The sequence below is a fragment of the Cololabis saira genome, chromosome 15, assembly GCF_033807715.1.
Source record: "Cololabis saira isolate AMF1-May2022 chromosome 15, fColSai1.1, whole genome shotgun sequence".
NCBI lineage: Eukaryota > Metazoa > Chordata > Actinopteri > Beloniformes > Belonidae > Cololabis > Cololabis saira.
Genome location: NC_084601.1, coordinates 43500119 through 43512744, shown reverse-complemented (window position 1 = coordinate 43512744; position 12626 = coordinate 43500119). Strand labels below are relative to the sequence as shown.

The 12626-nt window shown below is 40.0% G+C and overlaps 1 protein-coding gene across 1 annotated transcript in view; it reads right to left on the bottom strand.

The window, feature by feature from the left end:
- Positions 1-6699: 6699 nt before the first annotated feature.
- LOC133460965 (trafficking protein particle complex subunit 9-like) overlaps positions 6700-12626 on the bottom strand; it is a 162012-nt gene continuing 156085 nt past the window's right edge. The window contains exon 23 of the mRNA XM_061741675.1: positions 6700-6827. Within this exon, the coding sequence (XP_061597659.1) occupies positions 6700-6827 (128 nt within the window). The remainder of the gene's footprint in view (positions 6828-12626) is intronic.

The following is a 12626-nucleotide window of genomic DNA, read 5'->3' as shown; positions in this document are numbered from 1 at the left end:
GCCGCTACGTTAGCACCGCCGCCGCTACGTTAGCGCCGCCGCCGCCGTCACAACAATCCCTCGTTTCCCTGAGTCAGACTCTCAGAATAAACTTCCTCTCTAAAAACACTAAAGTGCTCCAGATTCCAGGAGACAGTAACATAACAAAGATAACTTTATAATCCGAGCAGTTCTGAGTAACATTAGAGTCTAGTGGGACGAACACCGGAGCCCAGATGAGGGAACTTTTCCACTTTTTCTCGACATTTCTACTTTTTTCTCGAAATTTTTACTTTTTTCTCGAAATTTCGACTTTTTTTTTCAACATTTCAACTTTTCTCTCGAAATTTCGACTTTTTTTCTCAACATTTCGACTTTTTTCTCGAAATTTTGACTTTTTTCTCGAAATTTCAACTTTTTTCTCAACTTTTCAACTTTATTCACAAAATTTTTACTTTTTGTTTTACTTTTTTTTTTTTTTACATTTTGTCTTTTTTTCTCGAAATTGTACTTAAACATTAATCTCGACATTTCGACTTCTTTCTCGAAATTTTGACTTTTTTCTCGAAATTTCAACATTTCAACTTTATTCACAAAATTTGTACTTTTTTCTTCAACATTTTGTCTTTTTTTCTCGAAATTGTACTTAAACATTAATCTCGACATTTCAACTTTTTTCTCGAAATTTTGACTTTTTTTCTCAACATTTCGACTTTTTTTCTCAACATTTCGACTTTTTTCTCGAAATTTCTATAGTGACTAAATTATGAGTTTTTGTCGTGCAAGGTACTGTTTGTTACTGTCAGTTTGTAAAAGCATGTTTTTAACGCTATTTTAGCAGTGTTTTATTGAGGTTTTAATGGGAGCACCACGGATATTACTATGCAAAGTCAATGGGATCCGTCACCCGATTTGACTGCTGTCATATTATTGAATGAAGGACAAAACGATAACAATCATCCCATAGATATGGGCCAGTAGGGCCCTACTCTACCTACTAGTAGGCACAGGAGGCTGTTATCGCCCCTTTCTATGGCTAACCCCATGTTATTAATGCTCAGTAGGCACAGAAGTTTTGTTATGAAGCTCATACCTCACCTCCCTTTTTTATGTATTTAGCTAGACCAGGGGTCGGCAACCCAAAATGTTTTAGATCCATATTGGACCAAAAACACAAAAAAACACATATGTCTGGAGCCGCAAAAAATTAAAAGTCTTGTATCAAAATTAGAATGAAGGAAACACTGCATGTTTCTATATTAGTTATAACTGGGGGAAGATTTTTTTTTCCATTATACAGTTCGAGAAAAAAGTCGAAATGTCGAGATTAATGTTGAAGTACAATCTTGAGAAAAAAGTTGAAATGTCGAGAAAAAAGTTGAAATGTTGAGAAAAAAGTCAAAATAATGAGAAAAAAGTCAAAATTTCGAGAAAAAAGTCGAAATGTCGAGATTAAAAAGGAAAGGAAAAAGGAAGAAAAAACAGGAAAAAAGAAGAAAAAAAGAAAAAAGGAAAAGAAAAAAAAAGAAGAAAAAAAAGGTCAAACCAGGAGCCACTAGGGCGGCGCTAAAGAGCAGCATGCGGCTCTAGAGTGTGGGTGAGTGTAGAGTCTGTGTGGGTTGCCGACCCCCGAGCTAGAATTTTAAAACCTGAACAATAGAATTCAACGTAAAATGCCGGATCTTGTCCAATAAAAACAAAACTTTTTGGAACATAGTGTAACGACCACAGATAGATAAGGCCTTGCCCGCCTGGGCAACACATCAGCATTTGGCCGACTGGTTAGTGCAGTTGACTGTGGTCTGGGAGACTGGTTAGTGCAGTTGACTGTGGTCTGGGAGACTGGTTAGTGCAGTTGACTGTGGTCTGGGAGACTGGTTAGTGCAGTTGGCTGTGGTCTGGGAGACTGGTTAGTGCAGTTGACTGTGGTCTGGGAGACTGGTTAGTGCAGTTGACTGTGGTCTGGGAGACTGGTTAGTGCAGTTGACTGTGGTCTGGGAGACTGGTTAGTGCAGTTGACTGGTCTGGGAGACTGGTTAGTGCAGTTGACTGTGGTCTGGGAGACTGGTTAGTGCAGTTGACTGTGGTCTGGGAGACTGGTTAGTGCAGTTGACTGTGGTCTGGGAGACTGGTTAGTGCAGTTGACTGTGGTCTGGGAGACTGTGGTTCGAGACACGCTCTGGGCACGACTTGTTCGCCACGGTATTTTCCTCATTGTGTTATGGTTTTCTTTTAATATCTTTAACATTTCTAAACACAAAAACACGAAAGTGTCCTTGATAATTCAATAATACAATAGGTTCATGTTAAGGACATCCGTTTTAATTAGTTCTCCTTCGATTATGACAAGTTATTAATGCTCAGTAGGCACAGGAGGTTTGTTATGTATTGTTATAGGTTTGCCTATGAGGCCTATTTCGTGTCTTTTTTTGCACAGTTCACTAACGCTTTGAGCTAGGAGGCTGAAATTCTAGACTCTGTATCAGGAGGTGACTCTCATCCACTGTGCCGAGTTTCAGATCTGTGTGACCTTCGGAAGTGTCAAAGGTCACCGCGTGTGTTGCTTTTTGGGCCTGCGAAGACTATTTTGTGTCTTTTTTTTTTGCATAGTTCACTAACACTTTGAGCTAGGAGGCTGAAATTCTAGACTCTGTATCAGGAGGTGACTCTCATCCACTGTGCCGAGGTCCAGACCCGTGCGACCTTCGGAAGTGCCAAAGGTCACCGTGTGTGGTGCCTTTTTCGGGCCTTTTTTGTGTGTTTTTTGAATAATTCACTAACGCTTTGAGCTGGGAGGCTGATTTTTGACTATGTTGCAATGCAGAAGGCCCTTTGCTAGGATCTTTTGTTCCCGTGGCTGTACGACTTCCACAGAGCTAGTTGGCGTTGCAGAGGGTTCACAGAGTTGAGACTTGGCAAGCCCAATCTAGGCCCCATATGGAGGCCACAGGTCAAGTTTTACTTGGTTTGGTCAAATGTTGTGGCAACAGCGTCCGTTCAAATGTTGGAAAAGGTGAAGTTTCAAAGCCCCGCCCATCAAAAAGTGCAGGTCCGATCTGCACCAAACTAACGTCTGTCTGTTCAGGGGATGCCCCCAAACAACAAATCTCATTACTATTTGGCTATCTAGAAACATAGCCTGGAAAAGCTGGCTTATGTCTTCACATGACTTGTATGAAAAGTGAGCGTTAGCTACTGTCTAATGGCAGTATTCTAGTCCTGATTCAGCTTTCTTTATCATAAAATCTAAAGTATTGAAGCTAAAACAGAGATGGAATTCACCCCACAGTTTCAGGGATTGATAATCTCAGTATTCCGGTCCTGATTCAGTCTCAGGGACCTGGACTGGTTGCTGTTTGTGTCTCTGCCTGTTCCTGTTTCTTTGTTTTCTTTCTTGCAGATTCCAAAGACTTGTGTGTTTTCCTGTTTCTCTCATTTCAGACTTGCAGCGTATCCACCCCCCGTTCGATCCCCCTTATATATATATGTTTAAAAAAAAAGGTTGCTGGTAGTATTTATAAAAATAAATGAATAAATAAATAAAACCGAGACGGGACTTTGTTAAACGTGTCAATAAAAATCAAGTCGAAATTTCGCCTTTTTTCTCAACCATTATTCACGAAATGTTGACTTTTTTTCTGAACATGTTGACTTTTTTTTCTCAAAATTGTATTTCAACATTAATCTCGACATTTCAACTTTTTTCTCTACATATTTTAACTTTTTTCTCAACATTTTTCGACATTTCGACTTTTTTTCCTCCAAGTGCATAATAATAAAAAATCTTCATCCTCTAAAATATTATTATTATTTTTCTCCTGCCTGGCCCTGATACTCTTCAATATTTATTGCTGGAACCTGAGTATTAATAATATATATTAAAAAAAAAAAACATTTTAAATAAATAAACCAAAGTCAGACTGTGTTTCTGCAGGTTAAACGTGTCACAGACGAGGCAACAGATCAGAGGTCTGAATCAACTCTAGCTGACAGCAGGACAACATCATCCATAATGTGATGAGTAAGGTTCCTCTTTCCTGCACTTTCCTCTCACTCATCCATTCATCCATCGGGTCATTTAATTTTAATACGAGCCGAGGAAGTTCTGGCTCAGAAATAGCTCAGACTTCTAAAAACAGCCAAGCGGGAACAAAGTTAGCACAATCCCCTGAATCATTGATGCTTTTCTGTAGAAATAAACTGAAGCAGATTATTCAGAGTTCTGCAGGAGGAAACAGAAACACTAAAGTGCTCCAGATTCAGAGACAGTAACATAACAAAGATAACTTTATAATCTTAGCAGTTCTGCAGGAGGAAACAGAAACACTAAAGTGCTCCAGATTCAGGACACAGTAACATAAAGATAACTTTATAATAACTTCAGTTCTGCAGGAGGAAACAGAAACACTAAAGTGCTCCAGATTCAGGAGACAGTAACATAACAAAGATAACTTTATAATGTTAGCAGTTCTGCAGGAGGAAACAGGAACACTAAAGTGCTCCAGATTCAGAGACAGTAACATAACAAAGATAACTTTATAATCTTAGCAGTTCTGCAGGAGGAAACAGAAACACTAAAGTGCTCCAGATTCAGAGACAGTAACAAAACAAAGATAACTTTATAATCTTAGAAACAGAAACACTAAAGTGCTCCAGATTCAGAGACAGTAACATAACAAAGATAACTTTATAATCTTAGCAGTTCTGCAGGAGGAAACAGAAACACTAAAGTGCTCCAGATTCAGGAGACAGTAACATAAAGATAACTTTATAATAACTTCAGTTCTGCAGGAGGAAACAGAAACACTAAAGTGCTCCAGATCCAGGAGACGGTAACATAACAAAGATAACTTTATAGTCGGAGCAGTTCTGAGTAACATTAGAGTCCAGAGGGACGAACACCGGAGCCCAGATGAGGGAACTTTTCGACTTTTTTCTTGAAATTTCGACTTTATTCTCGAAATTTCGACTTTTTTTCTCAACATTTTGACTTTTTTCTTGAAATTTTGACTTTTTTCTCGAAATTTTAACTTTTTTCTCGAAATTTCAACTTTTTTCTCGAAATTTCAACTTTTTTCTCAACATTTCAACTTTATTCACAAAATTTTTACTTTTTTCTTCAACATTGTCTTTTTTTCTTGAAATTGTACTTCAACATTATTCTTGACATTTCGACTTTTTCTCGAAATTTCGACTTTTTTTCTCAACATTTCGACTTTTTTCTCAACATTTGACTTTTTTTTTCAACATTTTGACTTTTTTCTCAACATTGACATTTTTCTTGAAATTGTACTTCAACATTAATCTCGACATTTCGACTTTTTTCTCGAAATTTCAACTTTTTTTCTCAACATTTGACTTTTTTTTTCAACATTTTGACTTTTTTCTCAACATTTCGACTTTTTAATTTAATTTTAATACGAGCCGAGGAAGCTCTGGCTCAGAAAAAGCTCAGACTTCTAAAAACACTCAAAGTGATGCTCAGATGATGCTGATGCAGCACTAGCATCCCCATGTCGTGTTAACATGTTTCCAGATGTGGATGATGATGAAGGATTGATGAAGGATTGATGAAGGATTGATGAAGGATTGATGAAGGATTGATGAAGGATTGATGAAGGATTGATGAAGGATTGATGAAGGATTGATGAAGGATTGATGAAGGATTCAGTGTCGTGTTAACATGTTTCCAGATGTGGATGATGATGAAGGATTGATGAAGGATTGATGAAGGATTAATGAAGGATTGATGAAGGATTGATGAAGGATTCATGAAGGATTCATGAAGGATTCAGTGTCGTGTTAACATGTTTGTGTCTCTCAGAGCTGATGACAACACGGTGTTGATTTAGCAGCCACTTCCAGCCGAATATACGCTCTCAAGCTCATCACCACACGTTTCATTTAGACTTTTTTCTCAACATTTCGACTTTTTTCTCAACATTTCGACTTTTTGAGATTTTTCTCGAAATTGTACTTTAACATTAATCTCAACATTTCGACTTTTTTTTCGACTTTTTTCTCAACATTTTAACTTTTTTCTCGTCATTTTCGACTTTTTTCTCGAAATTGTACTTCAACATTATTCTCGTCATTTCAACTTTTTTCTCAACATTTCAACTTTATTCACGAAATTTTGACTTTTTTTTCAACATTTTGACTTTTTAAAAAAATTGTACCTCAACTTTTTTCACAACATTTCGACTTTTTTCTCAACATTTTGACTTTTTTAATGTAATTTTAATACGCGCCGAGGAAGTACTGGCTCAGAAATAGCTCAGACTTCTAAAAACACTCAAAGAGCTCCAGATTCCAGGAGACAGTAACATAACAAAGATAACTTTATAATCTTAGCAGTTCTGAGTAACATTAGAGTCCAGAGGGACCGAGACGAAGCCCAGATGTGGAGCTGATGAAGGATTGATGAAGGGTTGATGAAGGATTGATGAACGATTGATGAAGGGTTGATGAAGGATTGATGAAGGATTCATGAGGGATTCATGAGGGATTCATGAGGGATTCAGTGTCGTGTTAACATGTTTCCAGATGTGGATGATGATGAAGGATTGATGAAGGATTGATGAAGGATTGATGAAGGATTGATGAAGGATTAATGAGGGATTCATGAGGGATTCAGTGTCGTGTCAACATGTTTGTGTCTCTGAGAGCTGATGACAACACGGAGTTGATTTAGAGCCACTCTTAGTCCATCTAACGCTCTCAAACTCTCAAGCTCTCCAGCTCATCACGACACGTCCCTGTAGCCGCGATCGTGTCTCTTGGGATGAGGAAACCACTGAAGTGAAAGAACTTCACGTTAAGCAGCTCGTAGTGGCTGTAAAGCAGGACTGGAGAAGATCATGAGGATTTAGAGAATCACGCGAGGTCATCACCTCACATCTCTGCTCTATATGCATACCTATACTGGGCGTAAATGTGTATTTTACCTCTTTGAAGAGAATATGGCTCTAAAATACTTTGATAATTTGATGATACATGATTTCGTAAATGTAAAATCTCAATCCAAAGATCCACAGTAACTGTCACGTCTGGTGTAAGGCGTGGACCCAAACGCAGGAGAGCAGGAGGCAGGAGTTGCAAAAACCAAGGATTTATTCCAGAAAACCAAAAAACAAAGCGCTGCATGGCAGAATCAAAAGAAACTAAACAGGGATCAAAAAACTTGAGGAGGAAAAACGTGGCAGGAAACATGGAGGACAAAACAGTACGGACCGACAGGGAACAAGGGAATGACAAGACCAGATATACTCAGGGGATAACGAGACACAGGTGCAAACAATCAGGGCAGATGGGACACAGGCGGGGCAAGACAGAAACTGAAAGGCTGGGGGAAACGTCAAACCCTGACAGTAATAACTCCTGTCCCGGCAGCAGCAGCAGCTCCGCTCTTTCCCGTTTATCCGTTTAGCCCAAACAAGACGACATTTTACATACAGTTAAGTTCTACGGTTAAGGTCCAGTTCTACCTTTAAGTTCTACACTTCAGATCTACTACCGTCATTTAGATCTACGGTTAAGTTCTATAGTTAAGTTCTACGGTTCTACATGTGGTCCAATGTGGTCTGAAGGAGTTCCTAGGTGTTCTAGTGAAGGGAGAAAAATAAATTTTGTGTCCTGAAATGCCATGGATTCCCAAAACACAGCTTTAATCAGCCATGCACCTGCTGTTTATTATAACAAATGCTTGTTTTTCTGTGAGAGAGGTGCAGAGTAGAAAGGTATAAAGACGCGAGAGCCGGAAGTTTGGATTCAGAGTCTGCTGTGGGTCTAGTGCACGGACGCCCAGCGCGGTTTCTTTGGCCTACTCTGTATCAGGACTGTTCGGCTCTCCAGTCTCGTGTCGAGGTAAGAGTATGAGGCCTTGAACCTTTGTAGTTGTGTGTGCGTAACATTGCTCTGTCATTTGTGGGGGATAACTTGACACCTTGTCCTAGCAAAAGAGTAATTGTGTGTGTGTTTTCTATGCAAATGCTTGCTTTTCTGGCTGGTAATAAAGGTTCATACATCATTATAGCAAAAGCGAGTGTGTGTGTGTGATTCATTTTGGTGCAGCCGACCACTTCTACAACCTTAAAGTGAGATTTCTCCCAAAACATCTACTGACCCAACAAGTCTCATGACCGGTAACAGAGTTCCCCTGTCCCTGCAGCAGCTGAGCTACTAGCTGTTTCTGTCTCTCAGAGACACCGCCGTGGCTCCTAACGCTGGTTAATAGTTGTCTGTTTAAATATGGATTAGAGAGCTGAAGGTACGATTGTGTTTGATTATAAATAACACAAGAACAACGACAGAAACAGGAATATACAGAGCCAGAGTCTGCAGCTCTGCAGCTTCACACTCCCATCACGTATCGCTACGGTAACAAGAAGGAGTTTAAAATAGCAAATGCATAAGTTTAGCTCAGAGTGAAACAGCAGATCCCCCGTCCCTAACTCCTGCAATCTCCTGTTCCTGCACAGCATTCAACACCTTTATGTTCGTTTCTCAAGTCTGTTACACAAAGACAACAATAAAAGCTGATGTTTTTGATCCTCTGGTGGATCAGAACATGTTCTGGGGTCAGCAGGTCTTTGTTAGAGACCAGAACCCAGACCTGGAGGAACCAGTATCTGGATGGAGCTTCCTCTACGGGGTCAGGGGGTCATGGGCAGGGAGGGGAATCCACTAGTTCAACTTCGTGGAATTGTTAACCCGTCTCCCTAACAATTCCATTAACGGTTCTACCAACGTCTGACACATTTGGCCTCATGTACACGCTTCGTATTTTGGCTTAGAATGTTTCCAACTAGGCGTGGAGGCAGAAACGCTCCAAAGTTTGGTTATATTTCATGAAAAAGGACAATACTAGGGCCAGGTGAGACCATAAACTGTATATAACGATGGACGAAGCCTTCAGTCACGTGACCCACTGGTTTCTGAAGACCAATTTTGAAACCTGAATATCAATAATAGTTAGCTTTAACTTTGGAAAAATACAACTGTGGTCAAATCTTTCAAGAATTTTGGTCTCCATTATTTTCAAAACTGGAGAACTTTTCCAAGGGCGACCAATGAGTATCTCCATTTTCAAACTTGTGCCTTATACAGATATATGTATGAGAAAATAAGCATGTGCTGTATGTATGTACAGTTTATTGATATCGCTGTTGCTGCCATTTTTTTATTTCTTTTTTTTTTAATATTTTTTTTAATATTTTTTATATTTATTTAATTTTGTTCTCCCTTAATGTATGTTTTTTTTCCCCCTGGAAAATTATGGGGAGGGTAAAATAGAAATTGCGAATGTGAAAATGTGAATTGTGAAAATTATTGTGAAATAAAAAGATATAAAAAAAATAGTTAGCTTTGCTCACAGCTTTTTCAGCCAAACCCCGCCAATATATCAGCGGGATAAAACATTTGATATATTAAGTCGATGGTGAAATCAAAAATGACGGGCAGTAGCTTGACGATTACAGATAAGGAAGTGGTAACAGCCAGCAACTTTATTCAATTTAATGCATGATATAAATTCCTGGCGTGGTCCAAACCAGCCCAGGCAGTGTTTGAACCTGTAGGCTGTAAATATGAATATTTCTGTTCCAAAGTGGGAGATTTTAACACCGAAGTCAATGGAGATTGACTTGTTTTTGCAGCCGCCCCCCGGTGATCGGTGGAGGAACTGCAGCAAACCTCAGTCCTGCAGGAGCAGCAAGGTGGTTGGTGTTTGGATCATTACAAAGGGGGAAACAACCAACACCGGAACATTTCCTTCATAAAAACTGTTAATGTGCAAAAGTTGATCATTGCAATTGTATTTATGTCACAAAAATGTTCCTGTTTTTCAGCTTAAGCTTTGATTTAGATAAAGTAGAGTGGAAAATATTGGTGTATACTTGAAATGAAAGTGTTGTAGTGAAATGTAACTGTTGAAGGGATGCTTGGGTTTCAAAATAAAGGCTTGATGGGATGCTGGGGTTTCAAAATAAAGGCGTGAGTAAAGCAGATGAGTGCTGTGGTTCCTAGTGGAACCTAAACCACCAGGTTAGCGTTTCCGCGCCGCCGCTGACCCCCGACCTGCAGATCTGCTGATTCTGCTGATCGGCTGCAGCAGCAGAAGAAGAAGTGATGAACGAGGGATGAAGGAGGGATGAAGGAGGGATGAAGGAGGGATGAACGAGTGATGAAGGAGGGATGAACGAGGAATGAACGAGGGATGAACGAGGGATGAACGAGGGATGAAGGAGGGATGAAGGAGGGATGAAGGAGGGATGAACGAGGGATGAAGGAGGGATGAACGAGGTCGGAGCAGCAGCTGAATAAATGAGCAGACCAGTGAAGTGAGAGGAACGAAGAGGAGAGAAGAGGAGAGAAGAGGAGAATCTCTGCCAACGACGACACGCTGCTCCTAAATAAAAAGAGACGCCTCCAGGAATAGCAGCTCTTTCCCCTGGTTGCCCTGGTTGCTGGTCCAACGCCATCATCATTAACACCCGGGACTCTCAACGTGGAGACGTCAGCTGACTGCTGTAGTCAAGACCGCCTAAACCAAGACCAGGACCAAGACCAAGACTAGAGAGTACCAAGACCAAGACCAAGACTAGAGAGTATCAAGACCAAGACCCAGACTAGAGAGTACCAAGACCAAGACTAGAAAGTACCAAGACCAAGACTAGAGAGTACCAAGACCAAGACTAGAAAGTACCAAGACCAAGACTAGAGAGGACCAAGACCAAGACTAGAGAGTACCAAGACCAAGACTAGAAAGTACCAAGACCAAGACTAGAGAGTACCAAGACCAAGACTAGAAAGTACCAAGACCAAGACTAGAGAGTATCATGACCAAGACTAGAGAGTACCAAGACCAAGACTAGAGAGTATCAAGACCAAGACTAGAGAGTACCAAGACCAAGACTAGAGAGTACCAAGACCAAGACTAGAGAGTAACAAGACCAAGACTAGAGAGTAACAAGACCAAGACTAGAGAGTAACAAGACCAAGACTAGAGAGTACCAAGACCAAGATTAGAGAGTATCAAGACCAAGACCAAGACTAGAGAGTACCAAGACCAAGACTAGAGAGTACCAAGACCAAGACTAGAGAGTACCAAGACCAAGACTAGAAAGTACCAAGACCAAGACCAAGACTAGAGAGTACCAAGACCAAGACCAAGACTAGAGAGTATCAAGACCAAGACAAAGACTAGAGAGTATCAAGACCAAGACTAGAGAGTATCAAGACCAAGACTAGAGAGTACCAAGACTAGAGAGTACCAAGACCAAGACCAAGACTAGAGAGTACCAAGACCAAGACCAAGACTAGAGAGAATCAAGACCAAGACTAGAGAGTACCAAGACCAAGACTAGATAGTATCAAGACCAAGACTAGAGAGTATCAAGACCAAGACTAGAGAGTACCAAGACCAAGACTAGAGAGTACCAAGACCAAGACTAGAGAGTATCAAGACCAAGACTAGAGAGTACCAAGACCAAGACTAGAGAGTACCAAGACCAAGACTAGAGAGTATCAAGACCTAGACCAAGACCAGAGCAACTAGGGCAAAAACCAACGAGACGACACATTAGTTGTTTCTATCAAACCATAAAAACTCCTCAGGAGTGGATGGTGTCGGGTCGGTTCTGTCTGCAGCGACGGGTACGTTTGTGGACGATGTGACTTTATATATTCAAGATTAGCTATTCATCCACTGGCAGGAAGTTAGGGAAGTCCAGGACGGATGTGTTCGACCAGAACACCAGAACATTTTCAACCGAGCACGACAACTACATTTATTCAAATTTATTCAGTTTATTAAAGAAGTCCAAATTGAAACTATTTACGGAACATTAAGTCCGAGGACCCAGTCCCGGTCCCCCAGCTAGACCTTTTTTTTTCCTTTTTTCCTTTCCTCTTTTTTTCCTTTTTTTTCCTCTTTTTTTCTTTCTTCTTTTTTTTCTTTTTTTTCTTCTTTTCTTCCTTTTAAATCTCAACTTTTTTCTCGACATTTCAACATTTTGATTATTTCCTCGACATTTTGACTTTTTTCTCGACATTTTGACTTTATTCACGAAGTTTTGGCTTTTTTCTCAACATTTCCACTTTTTACTCGACATTTTGACTTTTTTCCTCTAAATTTCAACTTTTTTCTCGTCATTTCAACTTTTTTCTCGAAATTTCGACTTTTTTCTCAAGATTTCAATTTTTTTCTCAACATTTCGACTTTTTTCTCAAGATTTCAACTTTTTTCTCGAAGTGCATAATGAAAAATAAACCCCAGTTCTAACTAATATAGAAACATGCAGCATGTGTTTCTTCATTCTAATTCTGATACAAGACTTTTCATTTTTTGCGGCTCCAGACACATGAGTTTTTTTGTGTTTTTGGTCCAATATGGATCTAAAACATTTTGGGTTCCGACCCCTGAGTTAGGAGGTGAGCTGAGTCTCTCCTTCAGAGGAGAAACTGAAGTCAGTTTCCGCATGAAGGCACTAAGACGGTGTTTTCTGGTTTAGTGAGTAAAACGTTGAATATTTCAGGCCGACAGGAGAAGGGATGAGTGCTGAAACATCAGGGCATCCGGAGGTCCAGGTCTGTGGTTCTGAGACCTGGAGGCCCGGCGGCCATGATGACAACATGACTAGAACATG